Consider the following 26,306-nt stretch of genomic DNA (forward strand, 5'->3'; position numbering starts at 1 on the left):
GGCACTCAATATCTAGACCCGAATCAGCCTGTAGTCAGCATTTCAACATAGAAACCTAGAGTATGATAGCAGAAGAGGGCCAGCGGCCCAACAAGTCTGCCCACTTAAGAACCCTCCTTCCCTGGTGTACCCCTCTTTCATGCATAACTTTCTAGCACCCCCACCTGTTTGTCCCATCGACTTTTGAAGTCGAGTGCGCTAGTGGCCTCGACCACCTGGCGTGGAAGTTTATTCCATCGATCAATCACCCGCTTGGTGAAGAAGTATTTCCTGGTGTCGCTATGAAATCTTCCCCCCCTAAGTTTTAGCGGATGCCCTTTTGTCGCCGTGGGACCCGTAAGAAAAAAAGATTTCTTCCTCCACCTCAATTCGACCTGTGATGTATTTGAATGTTTCTATCATGTCCCCCCTTTCTCTGCGCTCCTCGAGAGAATATAAGCGCAGTCTGGTCAGACGTTCTTCATATGGGATGTCTTTAAGTCCTGAGACCATCCTAGTGGCCATTCTCTGGATCGACTCCATTCTCTTCACATCCTTTTGATAATGTGGCCTCCAAAACTGGATACAGTACTCCAGGTGAGGTCTCACCATGGATCTATATAACGGCAATATGACTTCAGGCTTAATACTGATCCCTTAGTATTTTAGTTAGACTTGGATTAATTTACCCTTGATTTAAAGTATTTAGCCACTGAGATTCCTGAAATCTTCAAACAATAAATGTTTGCATAAGATATGTGACTGTACCATTGCTTTGTCAATTTAAAGCGTTTCATTAAAATGATTTACACTTGGGAAGCAATATTCTCGTAGAAAGGATGAATGTTGGAAAGGTATTGGCATTAGAAAAGGGTGATGGCTAGCGGTAGTTCTTGACAGAAACCAGGCAGTTACAGCCTTGGGGGAAAAGATCAATTTAATTTTCTGTCTTATTAAAAAAAAACATTTTTCTACTTCTGCGGACAGGTACTGAGGTTTTGGAAAAGATCAATCCAATGACATCGGTAATAGATTATGTTTTAATTTTTTATTTATTTATTAGAATTTCAAATAAAGAATCACACATATATGATCCAAAAGGAAATGAAACCCAAGGGCCCCCAAGACCAAGAATAAAAAAAAGAGAAAGCAAGAAAAAACAAAAAACATGAAGGATCTCTTTTATCAAGCACAATAGCATGGCTCGGCACAACAAAGGCACCGAAGCCCATAGGAAGTGAATGGACTGCGGTGCATTTGCCATGCGGAATTCACTACCGCAGCTTGATAAGAGACTACAGCAAAGCTTTGACTGTGTGGATTGGTGACGGGATAATCGCGCGCCAGACGCCAGCGCGCCGACAATCCAGCGCCGACAGAAGCGCGCGGGGGAAAAAAAATAATTTTTAAAGAGCTCCGACTGGGGGTTTGGGGTGGCAACCCCCCCAATTTAAAGGTTAGTGTTCGCGCTGCCGTTGCGGGGGGTGTGGGGGGTAAAACCCCCCACATTATAGAGAAAATGGAACTTTTCCCGAAAAAAATCAGAAAAAGTTCCGTTTTCGCTATAATGGAGGTTTCCAACCCCCTGAACCCCCCTCCAACAGCAGCGCAAACACTAACCAATAAAGTAGGGGGGTTGCCACCCCAAACCCCCCGTCGAAGCTCTTTAAAAATTACTTTTCCCCCCGCACGCTTCTGTCTTGCGCCGAATTGTCGGCGCTGGATTGTCAGCGCGCTGACATCTTGCGCTCCACTGTCTATGAACCGTGTGGATCACAATAAACTGTGGTCACACTATCAGAAGAGAGAGATCACTGGAGAAGGACATCATATTTAGGAAGATCGAAGGAACCAGGTGAAGGCATCCATAGAATATAATGGGCAGCTTAGAATTTAGCTCACGCTAATCTTTAACGCATGCTAAATCAATTAGTGCACGCTAAATCGGTTAGCGCGCCTTAGTTCAAATGACCCCTTAAAGGCAAGCCTCAAAACTTTTCTTTGGAGTATAAATTAGGATCTCGATTTCAGTTTATTCGTTCTCCCTTTTTTGTTTTTTTCCTTCTCGCTCTCAAAAAAATTTTTTTTTTAAAAAATGCAATAATGTATTCCTGACTGTTTTCCTCTTGTATCTTTTGTTTGTCCCCCTCGTTAACTTAATCGTCTATGTTAGTCTCCCTGTTTTAAATTAAATTTTAGATTATGTTTTTTATGTAAACTGCTTAGGATACATTTTAAGCAATATAACAAACCGAAATAAAACTTGAAACTTGAGACGTTCAAGTATCTCACGGGCCGCATCGAGGCGGAGGAAGATATCTTCTTTTTCAAGGGTCCCACGGCAACAAGAGGGCATCCGTGGAAAATCAGGGGTGGGAAACTGCGCGGTGACACCAGGAAATTCTTTTTCACTGAAAGGGTGGTTGATCGCTGGAACAGTCTTCCACTACAGGTGATTGAGGCCAGCAGCGTGCCTGATTTTAAGGCCAAATGGGATCGGCACATGGGATCTATTCACAGGGCAAAGGTAGGGGAGGGACATTAGGGTGGGCAGACTAGATGGGCCGTGGCCCTTATCTGTCGTCTATTTCTATGTTTCTTTCGAAGAACGGCTTGACAAATTACAGCTATACTCGCTCGAGGAGCGCAGGGAGAGGGGGGGACATGATCGAGACGTTCAAGTATCTCACGGGCCGCATCGAGGCGGAGGAAGATATCTTCTTTTTCAAGGGTCCCACGACAACTACAGGGCATCCGTGGAAAATCAGGGGCGGGAAACTACGAGGTGACACCAGGAAATTATTTTTCACTGAAAGGGTGGTTGATCGCTGGAATAGTCTTCCACTGCAGGTGATTGAGGCCAACAGCGTGCCTGATTTTAAGGCCAAATGGGATCGACACGTGGGATCTATTCACAGAGTAAAGGTAGGGGAGGGTTATTAGGATGGGCAGACTAGATGGGCCGTGGCCCTTATCTGCCGTGTATTTCTATGTTTCTATGATATATAGACCAGCCTGTTAAAATTCCCTTTGTAGGGAGGACATAGCTAGATGCAGAAATAAACCTTTGCGTTCAACTTCCTAATGTAGAGTATGTATCTTTTATTAAATGTTATAGTGTTTTGGATTATGAGCTATGGAGGTAGCTATAAATAAAAGCCCCAAACCAGCCAGGCAGAATTCGCAGAAGAAACTCATTTATAAAGTGTGTTAAAATTCTAGATGAGACAACGTCCGACTTCACATTATATATTGTCCAAATTTATAGGTACAAAACATATTCACTTAACATAGATTTAATGCAGTAGGGAAAGAACAGTTAGTTTCTGAATTTTTATGGCATAATCTAACCAAATAACTCAGTCTAGAAACATGTTGTTTGAGGCAAGGAGGCCAGGGCCAGAGCGGTAATTTGTGCTGTGCTTTTAAACTAGACCTGCCGAGGGTACGTAATCCATTTGGATGCTGTCACAAAGGTCTTTGGCTCATCAGAGCAGGGAAACATTACAAGCCATGTTTAGGAAAGGTTTCCTTTCACGCTGATGGGAAACTGTGATTAATCAGGCCCTGTGGTCTCTTTATCTGCAGTGCTAAGAAGTTACCAGTGTAACTGAGGAACGTTCAAACTGTTTCCTCGCTGATTAGTTGATGCCAAATGTTTATCTTGCCCCGATCCCTGCCTTACAAGCAGACTTTATAATCACAGAAATTGATAACAGAGATTATAATGTACAGTTGTGATTCGCATCCGAGTCCTCAAAGAACATTTGGCCAATGTGGTTTTCAGGATAGCCACAATTAACATGTCAGATAAGTGTTTATGTCCATATGCACTTAAATACAAATATATACAGGTCCTTCTGGGTCTAAAATATTGATGCATTTTAATAGGCGAATGAATGCTTTGATATTAAGAATTCTAGACATTGGCATTTATACCCATCCCAAAAGAGGCATAAGCACTTCCCTCCCCTCCCCCTGATAATCCTCTTGGTGTGAAATTCCTCATTCAGTTTCTACTCATAGAAACATAGATAAAGGCCAAATGGCCCATCCAGTCTGCCCATCCACAGTAACCATTACCTCTTCCTTTCTCTAAGAGATCCCACGTGCTTATCCCTCGCTTTCTTGAATTCAGCCAGTTTCTGTCTCCCCCACCTCTTCCGGTTGACTGTACCACGCATCTACCACCCTTTCTGAAAAAAGGTATTTCCTTAGATTACTCCTGAGCCTATCACCTCTTAACTTCATCCTATGCCCTCTCATTGCAGAGTTTCCTTTCAAATGAAAGAGACTCAACTCATGCGCATTTATGCCATGTAGGTATTTAAATGTCTCTATTATATCTCCCCTCTCCTGCCAAATTATACATATTGAGATCTTTAAGCCTATCTCCATATGCCTTATGATGAAGACCACACAACATTTTAGTAACCTACCCTTTTTATATCTTTTTGAAGGTGCGGTCTCCAAAATCTACACAATATTCTAAATGAGGTCTCCAGAATTGTACACAATATTTTAAATGAGTTTTCACCAGAGTCTTATACAGGGGCATCAATACCTCCTTTTTCCTACTGGCCATACCGCTCCCTATGCACCCTTGCATCCTTCTGTCTTTAGCTATCACCTTTTCAACCTGTTTGGCCATCTTAATATCATCACATACAATCACACCCAAGTTTTGCTCTTCTGTCATGCACATACATTCTTCACCCTAACCTGTACTGTTCCTTTGGGTTTTTGCTAGGTCTTTCTTCATGTTAATCACACCATCCAGTGTGTCTACTGTATTGCATATTTTGGTATCATCCACAAAGAGGCAAATCTTACCTGACAGCCCTTCAGCAATATCACTTACCAAAATGTTAAAAAGAACAGGCTCAAGAACAGAAACTTGAGATACACCACTGGTAACATCCCTTTTCTCAGAGCAATCTCCATTGACCACTACCCTCTGTTGTCTTCTCTAATCAGTTCCTGACCCAGCCCGTCACTTTGGGGCCCATCCGGAGGGCACTCAGTTTATTTTTTAGACGTCTATGTAGAACCCTATCATAGGCTTTGCTAAAATCTAAATACACCACATCTAGCGCACTCCCTCCATCCACTCGATCACCCCTCCCTCCCTCACTTACTTCCAGCATCTGATTCTTCATTGGATTCCCCTGACATCAAGCACCCTTTGCTGATGAACTTCCCCAACAGATTCCTTCTCCATCTCTCATCAGGGTCCATCGTATAGTGGAAGTAGAAGTGATCTTCAATTGCTTCTGCTCATGGTGGCTCCAGATTCTAAAATGGCAACCGTGGTATCTAGTGGTTCTCCCATGGTACTATTTCTTCTACGGGTCAGGCTGCCAAATAGTCCAAAGAGATTACAGTAGGAAATATTAAAATAAGGTTTCAGAGCGGCTATGAGTGGGTTCTTGCTCCCTTTAGACTATCAGGATTTCTAGTGAGATCTAGGAATGGGATAAGGGGGATTTGGGGAGTTAAGGAATCTTTCAATGGGAAATTGGTGGGGAAAGAGACTTGATCATGGGTGGGAGGGGCTTGATCTTGGGTAGGAGGGGCTTGATCTTGGTTAGGGTCAGGTGGGAGGCTTGATGTCAGAAGGGTTTAGGAGGCTTGAATTGTCAGAAATAATTAGGAGACGGGATCTCATTTAGGGAGAGGGTAATCTGGAGATGTCCTCATGTTAGAGGGATAGAGATAGCTTGATGCTGCAGGAGGGGCCAGCAGAGTGGGGAATGATCCGGGGGGGGGGGGGGAGGGTAGTGTTGAAGGGTAATGGGGATTGATACTCTTGGGAGCAGTTCTTTTAATAAGCTACTCCCACCCACTTCTGGGGAAAAGCTGTACACATTCTTACCCACTTGCAGCTTTCTGAAACCACAGCTCTGCACTGACATGGTGAGATATTGACATACAGTCCTATATTTCTTTATACATATTTAAAAGAGGTTCTGCGCTTGGCAGAGCCTATGCAAAATTTTCCATGTCCCGGCTTGGATGCCTTTATTCGCCCTCTACTTTATATCCAAAATTTGCTGTCACGTCATTATAAAATAGCTTAAAAAGGTTTCTAATGTTAAGTGACCTCTTATAAAATTATGTGTTGAGGCTATCTTGAAAATCAGACAGGCCAGGTGACCTTCAAGGAGAAGCTTGAGAACCAATGTGATACAATTCTTATCTAGTTTGTAATGATTAATGTACCTCTCTATTTAAAATACAATTTAAGCACAAGTCATATCTTAAAGTTGCAACTTAATGCAATATAAGTATACCTCTCACTTTGAATATCCCACATTGTTCATAATATACAAGGACACTTATATCCGATGTACACTGATCTAATTTTCAAAGGGAAATTACCCATATTTTTTTCCTTTGTAGATTAGCAACTGCTTTCATGTTGAGTATCCATTTGTGTAGACAGCCAAACGGGGTCAAAATAGAGTGTGCATATTTGAAACCTAAATATGCATATACACACACTTCCAGGAATATGACCCTTCAGTGCTATAAAAGCCAACATTGGCTGTTAGCTACTATTCACGTACTTCAGCCCATTTAAATAAATCCTTAGTCGAACGCAAGTTAATGGAAGACCCTTCCAAATTCCAGTTCTGTCATTTTAAGACATACATACATACACCGTGTATTATGATTCATGTTTAAACTATAAGAACTGTGGTTAGTCAATCTACTTGAATTGCTCGATATTTTATTTGACATTTTCAGAGCACCATAGAATTTCTTCTTTGGATGAAGGAGATTGGATACTTGGAAATATCAATCAAATTGGTTACTTTCGCGTTAACTATGATGTTAGGAACTGGAGGCTGCTAATCGACCAACTGATGAGGAGACCTGAGGTGGGTCCTTAGCTTCTCTTGCATCTCTTTCTTTTCATATGTTAATTCTTGCTGTTTTTATCATGCAATAAAATGGTTTCTGTGCTTCGTACTTGTAGGTTATCTCTGTCAGTAACCGTGCAGGCTTGATTGACGATGCATTCAACTTGGCAAGGTAAGTTGTCATGTGGACGTCAACCCTAAACTTTCACCTCCATTCCCTTATGCTTTGAGCTTGTCTATTTGCTTTTTGTTATAGTTCCATATTTAATAGTCATTTTTTCATGTTTCCTCTACCAACGGCATGTATAGAATTCTTGCCGTTCTTGATCAATAACAGCTGTAGGGTGTTTCTGAGTCTACAGTAGTTTGATCAGTCTTGCAACGTGTTGACGTTAACGTGCTAGGGATTAATGTTCTCTTCCAATATTTTTCTTAATGAACTGATTAAAAAAAAAAAAAAAATCCAGCCATGTGTCATATTTAATTTTCCCTGGGAAACGTCTTTAAGTTTCACTGAATTATTTTACCTTGACATATGGCATTGTCAAATTATGTATATACTTTTCAGTCTGCAGAAACCCATCTGATTGTCAGGCGCATGGCTCCCACATACATTTAGATCATGATTAAAAGTAGGTACACATGCTTAAGTGGTGTTGAACAATAGCGTCAAATAGGCTCGCTAGCAGTATACCTACTACATACAGACATGTCTGAAACTTAAATGTACACATACAGCCTGACACATTTCTGGGAATCGCCTCTTTTTAATGTGGTGGGAAGTTCAACATACTTTCAGGTGACTAAAAATCCATTAATGCGGATTCATCAAATCTACTTAATAGCTCCATATTACATCTCGTTATCCCTTCAGCTATTTAGTTATCTTCTTATAAAATGACTTGGGAAATCCATGATTTCATCAGTTGACAAGTGCTCAAACTTGTATTTATATGCTAGAATAATTAATACGCTCATTTGCTTAAGCCCTGAAACATTTCATTAGTAATGCAGACTGTCTCCCAAGGCTGATGCCTTCTAAAGACTCCTGGGCTGGACTTAGATCGAAACAATGGCAGATGGGAAGAGGGGGAACACAAACAGGGCAAATCTATATTTGGGTGCCTTATGCTAGCTGCCAAGTGCATGTGTATGTTACAAAATGATCTTAGGAGATCAACATCACTTTACTCCGCGGTGGCACTTGATTCTCAGTATTTCTCATTGCACTACGATTCACACAACCACCTCGTCAGCAGCCTTTTAGAGCTTTCACTTATCTAATACCATTAGAACTTATATTTATACTTCATGTGTCTTTAAAGACATATCGACAATAATTACTTGTCTTTAAGACATTTTGTCCGTCGTCCAGGGGAACATGTCCAACATGTTTCATCAAAAATGACTTTTTTAAGGACGTTCCCTGTAACAAGACAAAAACTAATAATTTTCTTGCTCAAAAACATGTCAAATACTACCTTACACGTACACTCACACCAACCTCTCCCTGCCGTACACCACCGTCTGCCCCAGCTTACGTCCACAAGTGTATGTCCAGAAAAGCTGGGACAGAAGATGGTGTACGGCAGGGAGAGGTTGGTGTGAGTATACGTGTAAGGTAGTATTTGATATGTTTTTGAGCAAGAAAATTATTATTTTTTTGTCTTGTTACAGGGAAAGTCTTTGAAAAAGCCGTTTTTGGTGAAACACGTTGGACGTGTTCCCCTGGATGACGGACAAAACATCTTAAAGATAAGTAATTATTGTTGATACATCTTTAAAGACACATGAAGTATAAATATAAGTTCCAATGGTATATGGTCATGTTAGGATAAAACTTGTATTGAAACATGTTGAACTGTAACTATGGCAAATTCAACCTGTAAATTGTATATTATATATATTGGTATTAGATCTCGCGTATGTATCGAGTTAGGATAAAAACTTGTATCGTAACCATGGTAAATTGTAACCTATTACACTTCCCTCTCCGAATCCGAGGTTTCAGCATTCGTGGATTCAATTATTTGCGGTTTTAAACCCAAAAACCCATTTTAATTTTTCAGGCTATTTTAAGACCTATAAACCCCCCCTTAAGCCTTACCTGGTGGTCTAGTAGGTTTTCGGGGCAGGAGCGATCTTCCCACGCTCCTGCCCCGTGCAGATCGCTCACAGGAAATGGCGGAAATGGCTCGAGAGCCTACGGGAGCTCAAGGCGGCCATTTCCTGTGAGCGATCTGCACGGGGCAGGAGCGTGGGAAGATCGCTCCTGCACCGAAAACCTACTAGACCACCAGGTAAGGCTTAAGGGGGGGGGGCTTTCAGGGCTTAAAATAGCCGGGGGAAGCGGGGGCTAGGGGAAGAACCGGCCCGAATATTATTCACGGTTTTTTTTTTAATATTCGCGGGCCGGCTCTGCCCTTAACCCCCGCAAATACGGAGGGGGAAGTGTAATTGTATATTATGTATGTTAGCCTGTAAACCATTCTGAGCTCTTTGGGGAAAATGGGATAGAAAATGAATGAATAAATAATGTTTAAAAAGCAGCAGAAGTAAAGTGATGTTGATATGCTAAGAATTTATGTCGACTGGATTATTCCATATCTCGGGATAAAACCATATGTGCATTTAACGTCTAATGTTATAAAATAATAGCACTTATGTGGGTCAGAGGCACCAATAATTGGCATTTACAGGGGTAGGTGCCAGGCAGTATTCAATAACAGGCGTGCCAAAGTCAATTAGCGTGCAACTGCGAGGGGGTGTACACACGGGAGGAGCTTGGGCAGGCCACAGCCATGCTCCAAGTGATACATGCAACCTATAGAATTCTACTAATTGCACACGTTGCATGGTGCCCTTAGGTGTGCCCGCTGATGCCAGTCATTGCCCCTTTGTAAATGGTCATGTCTGCCCATGTGGCTTCAAGTGAGTATTCTAGAAAGGCTCGGGTGTGCCCTACAGCTGTTATAGAATTGGCACTATTCTCTACATATCTCGGTATTAGCCTTGAGAGCTCTTTGGGGGTTAATTCTGTAAAATAAGCACGAATGTTTCCAGGCCCATTATGGGCATAAATATTTAGAATAATGACATTTATGTACTGAATATATATGTGCATACATAAAATTCTGGCTAGGCCAGGGATATATAGGATTACCAGACGTCCGGAAAAATCCAGACATGTCCTCTTTTTAGAGGATTGTCCAGGCTCCTTTCAAAACCCAGCATTTGTCCGGGTTGTGGAAAGCCCCAGTGAACTCTGGCCGCAAATGGCATGCGCAGATGACGCCACACCCATCCACGCATGCTCCAGGCCCTACAGACGCGACTGGAGCTCGTTGCAGAAGAGAGGAGGCTTGCTGGGGTGGGAGAAGGGGCGAAACTGGGCAGGATTATGTGGCCAGGGGTTTCCCTTTGTAAAATATGGTTACCCTAGGGGTACAGGAGTTTAAGCCTAGAGTGCCGCAAACGGGCCAGGTTTTTAGGAAATCCTTAATGAATATGCATGAGATAGATTTGCATACAGTGGGGGTAGTAACCAGGCAGAACTTTCTTACCCATCTTTATTAGGAATACCCTGAATCCTGGCCTGCTTGAACTTGTACATCCCTAGCCTAAGGGCTATTCTGTAAATAGCCATGCAGCTTACATAGAATGTAATTACAAGGGGAGTGTACACATAGGCGGAGCTTGGGCAGAGCATGGGTGGAGCTTAAACTAACCCATGTAAATTATAGTCTACTGTATAGGTGTCTGCAGCATGTAGGCGCTAACCAGTGCTAGGTATGGCTTCAAATCAAGCAAATGAGCTGATGATTTAAAATCATTTTGTAGGAATTTAAAATTTTTATTTGAAGTCACTTTTACCCTGATTTTGATTTTAGACTTGAAATCACATATTCAAGTGATTTTATATATTTGTCTTCATTTATAAAATCAAAAATCATTTGCTGGTGGATATTGATCTAATCTTAGGATTCATAGATTTATTACTACGATGGTCAATAATAACACTGGTGAGGCCGAAACTCAAGCCTAAGCTATCAAAGCCCGTAAACCCTATTTATATATTAATTCTTACACTATATGGACTCGTAATTCACATGTCCGTGCTTATCGATATTGATGGGTTCGTCTATGATCCTGTTTCATGACAATGACATTTAACAGTAGAACCTTGCTCTGATTTTTGATTCCAAATTTTTGTCAAAATGATTTTACCCAACATTGGCGCTAACACTTACACCAGTTCTATGATTGTCATACGTACTTGTGCTTAAATGTTAGAATAATCACTGCCCTATTCAACACATTTAATTTTTTTCCGGGGCCTCAGCGATGATACCTGCTGAGATGATATCAGCTGGGATTTATTCATCCTATCTTCACCGGCTCCCAAACACTGATTCTCACTTCATTTTTCAACAACCTTCAGGAACACTTATTTAAACTTTATAATATAAATCACTTCTTGCATTTTTGTCAGTATTTTTAGTAATAAAAGCCACTTATCTCATTTTCTTCAAAGTATGAATCAATATTGGGCGGGGGGGTCAACAACCGTCAAGACTCATAGTTTGCCGTTGTTGCGTCAAGATCTCTTCCCCCTAAGATAAAACTATTTCTATGAAAGATTTTTTTCAAAACATTCTATGCAAAGAAGCTTTCAAAACATCCATAAATGTACCTTTTCAACAATGCCGCTATCCCCTTTTAACTTGATTCTTAGCTTACTCAAAGAAGGCGGCGGCATTTTTTCAGACTAATTTAAATCGGACCAATTAATCAGCTGACTCATCCTCAATCAGTCAGAAGCTCTGCCCTCATACAAGTATCATCCATTCGATTTCAGCGTTCAGTCCCCTCGGGTTGACTGTTAGGCATTTATATACACTTCTCCCTCGTCATTCGCAGGGGATACGGGCAGAGCCGGATTGCGAATGCCGAAAAACCGCGATTATCTGGCTCTGACCCACCCCCACCTCCCTGCCGCCTTCCCGGCCTTACCTGGTGGTCTAGAGGGCTTTCGGAACAGGAGCGATCTTCCTACGCTCCTGCACCATGCAGATCGCCATCAGGAAATGGCTGTAGGGAGTTCCCGACGTAGTCTCGAGAGACTACGGGAACTCCCAGCAGCCATTTCCTCATGGCGATCTGTATGGGGCAGGAGCGTAGGAAGATCGCTCCTGACCTGAAAGACCTCTAGACCACCAGGTAAGGCCGGGAAGGCGGCAGGGAGGAAAAAAAGATGGATTTTTTGTACATGAAGACTATATTTTTTTTTATTTTCCCCCTACCCAGAAAAAATTGCGATTATATGAAACCGCGAATGGGGAGGGGGAAGTGTATATAAAATGGTACCTTGCTTTACGAGCATAATTTGTTCTAGAAGCATGCTCATAATCCAAAGCACTTGTATAGCAAAGCAAATTTCCTCATAGGGAATAAGACGATTCGTTCCACATTTATGGTGGCCCAGCGGTGGACACCTGCCTGGATGATGCCCGGGTACCCGAGCCCCTTCAGCAGGGTGACTTCATTTAGGTGGCCAGGCGCTGGCAACCCTCGGGGTCCCCGTACAGCTGCCTTCCCGCTTGGCGCAGGTCCCGATATATAAGCTCTTAGCTCCTGAATTAAGCCATCCACCATCCCGATAAACGATTGCGTACACGTGTATCACATATAAGCACGCACAGTGTCGATGAGCACGGTAGCGTGCTTGTGTGCACGTGATCGTTTATTGGAATGGCGGATGGCTTAATTCGGGAGCTGAGAGCACATGTATCAGGACGGCGCTCATTTTGCGAGGTAAGATTGGCAAAACACTCCCAAACTGCGTTACTCGCAAACCGAGGTTTGACTGTACTTGATTAGACTAGTCTTCTGTAAAGGAAGGTAGAGTCTTCATTGTTTTTCAATAGAATGGGCTTCTACCAGGTGTAGTTGCCTAATAAGGGGGGTGGACCGTCTCAGGTGCCGTCTTGGTGGGGGCGCTGGCACCTCTCCTCCTCTCTGCCCCTCCGCTCCTCCCCCACTGTACACATGTCTTCAATTATTTGCCACCTTACCTCTAGGTCTTTGCTGGTGAGTGGCAGCTCCAACCTACTGCTCGCGATGGCTTTGGCGCTGCCCTATGACATCACTTCTGGGTCCTGTGATGTCAGAGGGAAAGCCAATGCTGGCACAGGCAGCAAATTAGAGATAATGCTCCCACTGGGAAGCTAAAAGGTATAGGGAAAGGGAAGAAGAGTGTGTGTGGCGGGGGGTGGATGGAGAAGAGGGAGTGGGGGGTCATCACCGCCCCAGGTACCTCCCACACTCGCTATGTCACTGACCTTTTTGTCAGCGCCTTGTTATAGAACCGCCCTGTCTAAATTCATTAGCCTTGGTTTCAGAACAATCCGCATAGTTTGGAAGACCCACAAAAAAGAGGAACGGAGGACCTAATATTCAATCAAAACAAGATGAAAAACTGCAGAATCCACTGTCCTAGGATGAGTTGACTGATTTTTCTCAGGAGGAAAGAGCCTCCGAATTTTTCTAAGCATTGCCCCCAAATTCTATAAATGGCGCTTAAATATGGTACATCGGTGCACTTAGCCGATGTACAGGCACCACTTAACTGAATAATAGGCCTAATAGACTCTGATAATTGATGCTAATTGACATAAGAACATAAGAAGTTGCCTCCGCTGGGTCAGACCAGAGGTCCATCGTGCCCAGCAGTCCGTACCCACGGCGGCCCATCAGATCCATGACCTGTCAGGTTTTCTTGATTTAGCCCTATAGCCCCCTTATTTTTCTATCTATACTCTTTCTATACCCTATCTACCTCTCTCTGTACTCCTCAATCCCCCTATTCTTCAGGAATCTATCCAATCCCTCTTTGAATCCCCGTAGTGTACTCTGCCCGATCACCTCCTCCGGGAGCGGGTTCCATGTGTCCACAACCCTCTGAGTGAAGAAAAACCTCCTGCCATTGGTTCTAAACCTGTCTCCTTCCAGTTTCTCCAAGTGCCCTCTCATACTTGTGGTTCCCCGTAGTCTGAAGAATCTATCCTTGTCTACCTTCTCTATGCCCTTCATGATCTTGAAAGTTTCTATCATATCTCCTCTAAGTCTCCTCTTCTCCAGGGAGAAGAGCCCCAGCTTGTCCAGCCTGACATCAATTGGAAGTTACGTGCATAACTCGATAGGCGTGATTCTATAAAAGCTATGTATCAGTTCAAGGTTATTGATAGATCATGGGCGTGGTTTCACGTTATGGGTGTGCCTAAAAGTTGTCACGCATAAGCGACTCTTAAGCGGGACCACAGCAGAGAGGACGTGTGCAGAGACTGATGGCAGCCTGCTAGGTTCGCTCTGCAGGCTGCTGTAATTAGCTTGCTGGTCCTCGATAAGCGGCGGCGGCGCTTTTAAAGAGCAGGATGTAGAGGGGATCGGTGGACGCAAAACAGTACCCAGAACTTTAGGGTTACCAGCTGACTCCATCTTTTCTTAGACAGGATGATGCAGTCCGATCTTTGCTTCATGCGTCCATACATTGGACTTGTTCTGATTTTGGTGAGCAAGTTCTGGTTATCATTTCTGGTCCTAGTGGTCCACTAACAGCTCTGGTTTTCAGCATGTGAATATGCATAAGCGAGAGAAAACCCAATGACTTGAAAAGCCTTTTTTTTGGGGGGGCAACAGTTTTCAATCAACACAACTATAAATGAAAACCAACTTGCAGAATTCAGATGCTCTTGGGTTATAGCCATCACTCTCATCCAGACGTCACTTTGCTCTGCTGTGCTCATGGTTGCTCTGGGGTTTCTTGGCTGCTTTCACAAATTCATCCAAAATCCTTTGGATTTCTGTAGCAGGACTGGCAAGATATCTGTGGGTTTTATCTAAACAGCAGTTGACCGTGATACAAAATAGTTATTAGATTAAAGACTCTCAAATTATAATACACTTATTTATTGACTACTTAAAGCATTGTATACCATCAACATATTCATTCGTTTGTAATATAAGTTGATGTATCTTCTACCAACCTCGCTACGCTCATGTCAGCCCTCTCCTTAAGTCACATCACTGGCTCCCTATCCGCCTTCGCATACAGTTCAAGTGTGTTCATTCTGCTGCCCCTCAATATCTCTCCTCTCTTCTCTCTCCTTATCCACCTTCCAGAGAATTCTGTTCCTCAGATAAGTCACTCTTAGCGTTACCCTTCTCCTCCACTGCCAATTCCAGACTTCGTTCCTTTCATCTAGCTGCCCCCTATGCCTGGAATAAATTACCCGAGTTTGTCCGTCAAGCCCCTTCCCTTGTTTAAAAGCAGACTGAAAACCCACCTTTTTGATGTAGCCTTCAATCCATAAATCTGCTCACCAACCTAGCCAGCTGATTAACTATTCCCCTTAACTGTATCCATGACATCTTGTTTGTCTATCTTGTCTGTTTAGATTGTAAGCTCTTTCAAGCAGGGGACTGCCTTTTCTGTGACTCTGTACAGCACTGCATATGTCTGGTGGCACTATAGAAATAATTAATATTAGCAGTAGTATACTAGAGAATGACATAGGGAGAAATTTTTCTCTGTCCCTGTGGGAGCCTATTTTCCCGTCCCATCTCGGAGAGTTCTTTCCCTTTCCCATTCCTGCAAGCTCCGTCCTCATCTGCACAAGCCTAAAACACTTTAAAATCCTAAGTAGCAACATTCTAGAGCTCAGATTTTGATGTCATAATGCCTCATTCCACCAATGCCTAAGCTCCGTCCTCATCTGTGCAAGCCTCAAACACTTTAAAATCCTAAGTAGCAACATTCTAGAGCTCAGATTTTGATGTCATAATGCCTCATTCCACCAATGCCTAAGCTCCGTCCTCATCTGCGCAAGCCTCAAACACTTTAAAATTCTAAGTAGCAACATTCTAAAGCTCAGATCGTGATGTCATAATGCCTCATTCCACCAATGCCTAAGCTCCGTCCTCATCTGCGCAAGCCTCAAACACTTTAAAATCCTAAGTAGCAACATTCTAGAGCTCAGATTGTGATGTCATAATGCCTCATTCCACCAATGCCTAAGCTCCGTCCTCATCTGCATGAGCCTCAAACACTTTAAAATCATAAGTGTTCAAGGCTTGTGCGGTTAAGGCAGAGCTTACAGGAATGGGGCAGGGACAGCGACAAAACTCACAGGGACGGGATGGGGAAATTGAGTTCCTGCAGGGGATGGGGAAAAATGTGTCCCCATTGTCATTCTCTTAATGTACACAAAAATCAATTACACCTTTCCTTTCTACCACACTTACAGCAACTCAACTTATTGGTAACTACTCTTTGTCTTTTATATGATACATTGCTTCACAGTAGTTTTGGGTGACCCAGACCAGTGTTTCTCAACCTTCTCAAGTGAAGTACCCCCTAAGCGTAACAAATACCAACCAAGTACCCCTACCCAAGCTCTGCCCCAACCTATCCAAACTCCGCCTCTGACTCCACCCCCATAATAATTGTACTAATTGTAATGCAGTTTCTTCCATCTATTTTTCATATAATTGTAAAAACAAAAAGCACAGTGTATGCAGAGAAAATGTTAATTATCATTTATATTCGGGGGTTTTTCAAAGAGGTCAAGGCAGATGACTTTAAAATATGCAATGTCACCTCAGTAACAACTATTAAAAAAAATAGACAAATATAGTGCAAAATATAGACAGCAGATATAAATTCTCAAAACTGACATATTTTGATCACTAAATTGAAAATAAAATCATTTTTCCTACCTTCATTATCTGGTGATTTCATGAGTCTCTGATTGCACTTCCTTCTGACTCTGCATCCAATATTTATTTCTTTCTGCCTCCTGCATGCTTCCTCTCCTCCATACCTCATTCCATTCCCCATCTAATATCTCTCTCTCTCCCTCAATGAGTCCAACTTTTCTTCCTCTCTCATCCTCCAGATCATTTTTCACCCACCAGACCCATTTCTTCTTCTATCACCTCTCTCCAGCACCATGCCACATCTCTCTTCCCATCTCTATCCCAACATTCCTCCTCCTTGCATCCCCTTCAATCTATCCATTTGTTCCCTCTCCACCACCACATTTCTCCCTCTCATCCTTCTATTCCCCATGCATCTCTACCTCACTCCTCTCTATGCCCAATTTTCCTCTTCCTTTCCCCCTGTGCACCATCTCTTTCCCTCTCACTCACCCAATCAGGCCCAACAGTTGTCCCTTTCTATTCCCTCCCCCCTCCTTCCTATGTCCCAATTTAGTGTCCCCTTCCTTCCTCCCTTCCTTCTGTGTCCCAAGTTCATGCCCCTCCCCCTCACTGCCTTCCAGCTTTTGTCCCACCCCCTTCCTCCCTCCCCCAAAGCCGACCTGCCGCCAATTCCTCCTCCCCCCGGGTCTGCAGCCAGCACCATTTAATTATCCCCTGACGCAACTCCGGAAAGGGAAGGGCCAGGCGCGTGCAGCGATTGCACGCTACCGGCCCACATCATAGAGACGGTCTGGGGGAGGGGGAGGAGGTTACTCACTGGTGGATATCCCATTGTACAATTTTTTTTGTTGAGGATACAGATAGTGATTCTCCTTGAAAGGATCGAAGAGGTCTGCACTAGCCAACACAATTTAAATTGTTTTGAATATGGACCCTAAAAGAATTGTAATTCAAATTGATAGTGCTGATGTCTTTGATCTCTAGATCTTTGCATCTGGGTTCAGTTTACCTTGTGGTCAGTCATAATTTAAAGAAACACTTGACTGTTTCCAGCTGACTAGTGTCCCTTTTGTCTTTCAACTGTAGGGCCTTTATTCAGTCAGACCAAAGTATTAAACATGGGTATCGTGCAATTGTGTTCTGACCTTGCTTTGTTCTTTAAATGGAACCATTTATTTCAGGAAAAGAATTCCAGCAAATTCATTCTATCCCCCCCCCCCCCGCCCTTGGGACAAAGTACCAAATAGCGTTGTAATTGTCCAAGGAACATTATTACTCAGTTTTGAATTATTTCTATCATAAATCTGAAGAAAGTCAAACTGGCTTTGTGAGAGAAACAGCAGAGATGCTGTACATTGCGATAAGCAAACCTGAGCCCAAATGGTCCATAAATCGCTCCAGTAGGAACACCAGTGCATTAACATGTGTGAAAGCCATCGAATTTCATGCACCTACTGTTGGAAATATTGCTTTTTGTAATCCACAGAATAAAAAAAAATCCCTTTTTTAAAGCCACTTTCCAGTCAACAGTTTCTGAAGGACTTCAGATGTTAAACTCCATAGGAAGGTTAACTGCAGTCTGGCTCAGAAACAAACAGCAAAAAAAATTAGAAACATGATGGCAGATGAAGGCCAAATGGCCCATCCACAGTATCCACTATCTCCTCCTCTCCCTATTAACTAAGGCTCTTAACATTTGCATCTCCTCTTCCTATTGGCTAAGGCTCTTTACACCTGCATTGTGAGGTCATAGAGCTTTATGGTTATAGAAACATGATGGCACATAAAGGCCAAATGGCCCATCCAGAGCATCCACTATCTCCTCCTCTCCCTATTGGCTAAGGCTCTTAACATTTGCATCTCCTCTTCCTATTGGCTAAGGCTCTTTACACCTGCATTGTGAGGTCATAAAGGTTTATGGTTATAGAAACATGATGGCACATAAAGGCCAAATGGATCATCCAGAGCATCCACTATCTCCTCCTCTCCCTATTAGCTAAGGCTCTTAACATTTGCATCTCCTCTTCCTATTGGCTAAGGCTCTTTACACCTGCATTGTGAGGTCATAGAGCTTTATGGTTATAGAAACATGATGGCACATAAAGGCCAAATGGCCCATCCAGAGCATCCACTATCTCCTCCTCTCCCTATTGGCTAAGGCTCTTAACATTTGCATCTCCTCTTCCTATTGGCTAAGGCTCTTTACACCTGCATTGTGAGGTCATAGAGCTTTATGGTTATAGAAACATGATGGCACATAAAGGCCAAAAGGCCTATCCAGTCTGTCCATCTGCAGTATCTCTTCCTCTCCCTAAGAGATCCCACGTGCCTGTCCCATGCTTTCTTGAATTCAGGCGATCTTTATCTCCACCACCTCTACCAGGAGACTATTCCACACATCTACCATCCTTTCTGTAAAAAAGTATTTCCTTAGATTACTCCGGAGCCTATCATCTATTAACTTCATCCTATGCCCTCTCATTCCAGAGTTTCCTTTAAAATGAAAGAAACTCACCTCATGCGTATTTATGCCATGTATAAGTAAATATATCAGTCAATAGCCTCTACATTGACCTGTGTAGTATACCTAATATCATTCAGTCAATGTATTTTCAATATCAAAAGGATTCCTCTCTCTATCTTTTGGGGCATCAGACATGCCAATTGTTCGCCTCAATTTTTGGCGATACAACAGTCTTAGTGGCTATGGCTGTGGCTTCTTCATTCGCCCACTTGCTGAAGATTTTTAACGTTTTTTAATATATTTTTTAAAATTTTTATATATAAAGTGCTTTATGCTTTATGTTTTCATAAATAATTATAATGAAATAACTTATCTTAAAAAGCGTTGTTTCCTTAGTAAGATCGGGTCAGGGACCTGTCAAATCGACATGTTTCGCCGTAAGGCTTTTTCAAGATTAAGTCCCCTGCACAAATGAAAGAAGACAATATCACTCCTATCCCCATATCTTTGATGCATTCATACTTTTAGCTTTAAGGGAACCATATAGTAAATATAAAACGATATGCTCACCCTTTTTTTCTTTTTTATCTGACCATCCCGATGCTCAAGTTTTTTGATCTAACAAAGATGGCCGCGGCGTCTTTTGGTCGGATATAAGTACCACCCCTGTTCTATGACGTCACTCCTTAGGACACCGAATATGGAGGAAAGTGAAATACAAACTATTCATGGTCATCAAAAATGTCAGAAATGTCAATGGTGCAAGTGCACAATTGAAGGGCTGGAGTGGCAGCCCCCTCATAGACATACTTGTATCAAGGCTAGCACAAACACCACATGTAAGACACAGAATGTTGTATACATCATTCTGTGTCCGTGCGATTTAATATATGTTGGCAGAACAAGCCGCCAGATGAATGTCAGACTCAATGAACATAAGTCAAGGATATTGAATAAAACAATGGAGGCCCCTTTAGCACTGGGAAACTTATGGTCATGACAGCACAGATATAAGATGGCGTATTATAGCTCATATAAAAGTTGGGTGGGAGGGTGGAAATTACAAACGTAGGTTAAATTGGCTGGAACAGAAATGGATTTATAGCTTGGATACAGTGGAGCCAGGGGGCTTAAACCAAGAGGTTGAATGGAGTACTTTACTATAATGTATGCTCCCCGATTCGGTGTCCTAAGGAGTGACGTCATAGAACAGGGGTGGTACTTATATCCGACCAAAAGACGCCGCGGCCATCTTTGTTAGATCAAAAAACTTGAGCATCGGGATGGTCAGATAAAAAAGAAAAAAAAGGGTGAGCATATCGTTTTATATTTACTATATGGTTCCCTTAAAGCTAAAAGTATGAATGCATCAAAGATATGGGGACAGGAGTGATATTGTCTTCTTTCATTAGTGCAGGGGACTTAATCTTGAAAAAGCCTTACGGCGAAACATGTCGATTTGACAGGTCCCTGACCCGATCTTACTAAGGAAACAACGCTTTTTAAGATAAGTTATTTCATTATAATTATTTATGAAAACATAAAGCATAAAGCACTTTATATATAAAAATTTAAAAAAATATATAAAAAAACGTTAAAAATCTTCAGCAAGTGGGCGAATGAAGAAGCCACAGCCATAGCCACTAAGACTGTTGTATCGCCAAAAATTGAGGCGAACAATTGGCATGTCTGACGCCCCAAAAGATAGAGAGAGGAATCCTTTTGATATTGAAAATACATTGAGTGAATGATATTAGGTATTTATGCCATGTAGGCATGCCACGTTTCTATCATATCTCCCCTCTCCCACTTTCCTCCAAAGAATAGCCTTACTGGGTCAGACCAATGGTCCATCAAGCCCAGTAGCCCGTTCTCACAGTGGCCAATCCAGGTCACTAGTATCTGGCCAAAACCCAAGCAGTAGCAATATTCCATGCTTCCTATCCAGAGTAAGCAGAGGCTGCCCCCATGTTTTAATAACAGACTATGGACTTTTCCTCCAGGAATTTGTTCAAACCTTTCTTAAAACCAGCTACTCTATCCGCTCTTACTGCGACCTCTGGCAACGCGTTCCAGAGCTTAACTATTCTCCGAGTGAAAAAATATTACTTCAGATTGGTTTTAAAAGTATTTCACTGCAGTTTCATCGAGTGTCCCCTAGTCTTTGTAATATTTGACGGAGTGAAAAAATCGATCCGCTTGTACCCGTTCTACTCCATTCAGGATTTTGTAGACTTCAATCCTATCTCCCCTCAGCCGTCTCTTTTCCAAGCTGAAGAGCCCTAACCTTTTTGTTCTTTCCTCATACGACTGCAGGTCTTTCTTGACTCCAAATCTGATTCCCCCCTCTCCTGGTCCATTTTTCTCCCCGGACGTAGATCTTTTCAAATTGCGATGGGTATTCATGGATTTATGCTTATTCTCACACTGTCCTGGGTTTAAAAATTTGATCTCCCTTAGCATACTTTCAAAATGCATGAAATATATGAATGTTTGCATAGATCCAAACAGGTTTGAGTAAATTAAAAAAAGAAAGAAGATTGAATTCTACCTAGGTGAAAGCTCTGTGGTGTGTAGAAATTCTACGATCCCTAAGTATATCTAAAAAAAATTACTTTACATTGGTGACTTATATTCTGCCTTTACCTTTCAGTTCTAGGCGGATTACAAAAGAGATAAACTGGACGTCACCAGGAGAGATACAGGGTTAGGTACTGATGATAAAATAAGAGTTAAGAGAGACAGTGGCGAAGTAAGGGTGCAGTGTGCGAACTCGGGTGCCAAGTCAGTGGGGGCGCTGGCACCTCTCTGCCACGCCATACCATGTGACGCTTGCACCATCCCTCCCCCACCTTATACATCTATATTATCTTCAATAGCGCGAGCAGCCAGCCTGGTTCCCCTCTGAATCACTTCCGGGTTGTGGGGCCAAGAAGTGATATCAGAGGGAAATCCAACACTGGTGCAAAGAGCATGCTGCAGAAGCCACTCATGCTGGTGAAGATTAAGAGGTACGGGAGGGGGAGGGAGAGCACAAGTGTAGAATGGGGGGCGGGAAGGAGCAGGGTTGCGTGGAAGGAGTGGGGGAATGAGTTGCAGGGCGCAGAGAGGGCACCTCCTACCCTTACTATACCACTGAATAGAGGTACTGTTTGTCGTGACACATTTTCTGAATAGCAGGCTTTTAATTTCCCTTCAGAGGGTTTTATTTATTTTAAAAATTTCGATACCATTTACAACTAAACGGTTTACGTAATTTACATACATAGTTTTAAAACAGAAACATAATAAAATAAGCATACAAGCAAATGATAAAAATCATGACTCCAAAATAATACCATAACTTTGCACAATAACGATCATAAAAGCTTCATCAGCTCTCCCAGAGAAGAAAATGATTTCTAGAAAAATGCATCTACAAATAGCTGCGTCTTAAGTGATTTTCTAAACATACCCCCTGTCACGACAATTCCGCATTTGACCCACCAGAGAATTCCATATCTCGACTCCTGTGCAGCAAAACGTCATTTTATCAGTCTCAACTAGCCTTGGGTTCCCAGTCGTCTTCATTAAAGCCAAATTCTCAAAACATAATGATATGTTTGGTGTGTAGCTAAGGCTGTTATTTTTAAATAATTCTGGAATGTTTTGTAATCAGGCGTTGTTATCAGAAAGTTGGAGAGGTGATGGTCAGTTGCTAGTAGGCCGTCGTGCATCTTCTTGCACAGTGTGACTTTGATTGGGGGAGAGTAAATGGAGTCTCTGAGTCCTTCTTGGCCTTCCTGAGTGGTTCCAGATGAGGCGATCGTTCAGGTAGGCGGGGGCGGCTCCATTTAGGTCTTTCAATAATAGACAGTAGAATTTGAATAATATTAGTGCTTGCATTGGGAGCCAGTGTGAGTCTAGGTATGCTGTGGAGGTGTGGTCATACTTGCTTAGTGAGTGGATCAGTCTGAGGGCGGTGTTTTGTACAGTCTGCAGTTGTTTTATCATGCCTGCGGGGCATCTAATCAGGCCTAAGCAAATCATTACAGATTTCAACTGTTCATTCCTCAGAATGATGAGCGAGCAAGAATGCCTTACATAAGAGACGTATCATAAAAGAAGAGAGGGGAGGAAAAAAGAGAAATAAATCTAGCATTAGAGAAAGTGCTTGTGTGTGTGTTAAAAATGACAATTCTGCTTTATGTCACTCATTGTTCAAGTGTTTCAGTGAGGAGCCAGCAGTGTTAATAGGTGATACGGTCAGTTTACAGTTGCAAGCTCTTTCTGTTAAATGGGTTTTGTGTTCACCGAAGGCTTCTGCCGGCAATGCCTACACGCTCAACCTAATTCAATCCAATCATCTCGTTTCTAGTAGTGCTGAAGCCAGTATTCTCCGGAGAGGAAGTTTAACAAGGCTCAAATTGAACTCCCAGTCCAGTTTACAGGTACCTGGCAATTACCCAGATAGTTGCATTACACAAATCTTGACATAGTACTGAGAACACGCACAGTCATCTCTCAAGCACTGCTTGCCCTGGATCGATAGCATGGAATGTTACTACTCTTTGGGATTCTAGAATCTTGTTACTCTTTGGGATTCCGTAATCTTGCTATTCCTTGGGATTCTGTATGGAATGTTGCTACTCTTTGGGACTCTAGAATCTTGTTACTCTTTGGGATTCCGGAATCTTGCTAATCCTTGGGATTCTGTATGGAATGTTGCTACTCTTTGAGATTCTAGAATCTTGTTACTCTTTGGGATTCTGGAATCTTGCTAGTCCTTGGGATTCTGTATGGAATGTTGCTACTCTTTGGGACTCTAGAATCTTGTTACTCTTTGGGATTCCGGAATCTTGCTATTCCTTGGGATTCTGTATGGAATGTTGCTACTCTTTGAGATTCTAGAATCTTGTTACTCTTTGGGATTCCGGAATCTTGCTATTCCTTGGGATTCTGTATGGAATGTTGCTACTCTTTGAGATTCTAGAATCTTGTTACTCTTTGGGATTCCGTAATCTTGCTATTCCTTGGGTTTCTGTATGGAATGTTGCTACTCTTTGGGATTCAGAAATCTTGTTACTCTTTGGGATTCCGTAATCTTGCTTTTCCTTGGGATTCTGTATGGAATGTTGCTACTCTTTGGGACTCTAGAATCTTGATACTCTTTGGGATTCTGGAATCTTGCTAGTCCTTGGGATTCTGTATAGAATATTGCTACTCTTTGGGACTCTAGAATCTTGTTACTCTTTGGGATTCCGGAATCTTGCTATTCCTTGGGATTCTGTATGGGATGTTGCTACTCTTTGAGATTCTAGAATCTTGTTACTCTTTGGGATTCTGGAATCTTGCTATTCCTTGGGATTCTGTATGGAATGTTGCTACTCTTTGGGATTCTAAAATCTTGTTACTCTTTGGGATTCCAGAATCTTGCTATTCCTTGGGTTTCTGTATGGAATGTTGCTATTCTTTGGGACTCTAGATTCTTGTTACTCTATGGGATTCCAGAATCTTGCTATTCCTTGGGTTTCTGTATGGAATGTTGCTACTCTTTGGGATTCCGGAATCTTGCTATTCCTTGGGATTCTGTATGGAATGTTGCTACTCTTTGGGATTCTAGAATCTTGTTACTCTTTGGGATTCCAGAATCTTGCTATTCCTAGGGTTTCTGTATGGAATGTTGCTACTCTTTGGGATTCCGGAATCTTGCTATTTCTTGGGATTCTGTATGGAATGTTGCTACTCTTTGGGATTCTAGAATCTTGTTACTCTTTGGGATTCCAGAATCTTGCTATTCCTAGGGTTTCTGTATGGAATGTTGCTACTTTTTGGGATTCTGGAATTTTGCTATTCCTTGGGAGCCGACGCAAGCATCAGGTGGAAGATGCTACCTGCTGCCAGCGAAGATTTCAAGAGGTATGTTGGGGGAGGAGGAGCCTGCGGCAAGGAAAGCGTGCAGAGATGAAGCAGTTGTTGGAAAAATAATGGAAGTGTTGCTGAAAGAAAGGATAGTGTACTTCCTTGAATCTAATGGATTACAGGATCTGAGGCAACTTGACTTTAAAAAAGGTAAATCGTGCCAAACAAACCTGATTTAATTTTTTGATTGGGTGACCAGAGAGCTGGATCGAGGACATATGCTAGATGTAATTTACTTGGATTTCAGCAAAGCCTTTGATACAGTTCCTCATAGGAGGCTGTTGAACAAACCTGAAGGGCTGAAGTTAGGACCCAAAGTGGTGAACTGGGTTAGAAACTGGCTGTCGGACAGACGCCAGAGGGTGGTGGTTAATGGAAGTCGCTCAGTGGAAGGAAAGGTGAGTAGTGGAGTCCCTCAGGGTTCGGTGCTGGGGCCAATCCTGTTCAATATATTTGTGAGTGACATTGCTGAAGGGTTAGAAGGAAAAGTGTGCCTTTTTGCAGATGATACCAAGATTTGTAACAGTGTAGACACCGAAGAGGGAGTGGAAAATATGAAAAAGGATCTGAAAAAGTTAGAGGAATTATCTAATACCTGGCAAATAAAATTCAATGCAAAGAAATGCAGAGTGATGCATTTGGAGATTAATACTCAGAAGGAACCGTATATGCTGGGAGGAGAGAAGCTGATAATGCACGGACGGGGAGAGGGACCTTGGGATGATAGTGGCCAAAGATCTAAAGGCGAAAAAACTGCGACAAGGCGGTGGCTACTGCCAGAAAGATGCAGGGCTGTATAGAGGCATAGCCACTAGCCAGTAGAAGGAAGAAGGTGTTGATGCCCCTGTACAGGTCGTTGGTGAGGCCCCACTTGGAGTATTGTGTTCAGTTTTGGAGACTGTATCTGGCGAAGGAAGTAAGAAGACTTGAGGCGGTCCAGAGAAGGGCGACAAAAATGATAGGAGGCTTGCGCCAGAAGATGTATGAGGAGAGACTGGAAGCCCTGAATATATATACACTATAGGAAAGGAGGGACAGGGGAGATATGATTCAGACGTTCAAATACTTGAAGGGTAATAATGTACTGTAGAATAAAATCTTTTCCAGAGAAAGGAAAATGGTAAAACCAGAGGACATAATTTGAGGTTGAGGGGTGGTAGATTGAAGAGCAAAATTAGGACATTCTGCTTTACTGAGGATGCCTGGAATGTGCTCCCGAGAGAGGTGGTGGAGAGGAAAACGGTGATGGAGTACAAAGAAGCGTGGGATGAACACAGAAGATTTAGAATCAGAAAATAATAGTAAATATTGAATTAAGGCCAGTAGTGGGCAGACTTGCACGATCTGTGTCTGTATATGGCCGTATGGGGGAGGAT

At 42.5% G+C, this 26,306-nt stretch overlaps 1 protein-coding gene across 1 annotated transcript in view; it reads left to right on the top strand.

Annotated features, from left to right (window-relative positions):
- TRHDE (thyrotropin releasing hormone degrading enzyme) overlaps positions 1–26,306 on the top strand; it is a 404,597-nt gene that overhangs the window by 306,722 nt on the left and 71,569 nt on the right. The window contains exons 11-12 of the mRNA XM_033951769.1: positions 6,730–6,863; positions 6,962–7,017. Coding sequence (XP_033807660.1) covers positions 6,730–6,863; positions 6,962–7,017 — 190 coding nt within the window. The remainder of the gene's footprint in view (positions 1–6,729; positions 6,864–6,961; positions 7,018–26,306) is intronic.

This window comes from Geotrypetes seraphini, chromosome 7, assembly GCF_902459505.1.
Source record: "Geotrypetes seraphini chromosome 7, aGeoSer1.1, whole genome shotgun sequence".
NCBI classification, from domain to species: domain Eukaryota; kingdom Metazoa; phylum Chordata; class Amphibia; order Gymnophiona; family Dermophiidae; genus Geotrypetes; species Geotrypetes seraphini.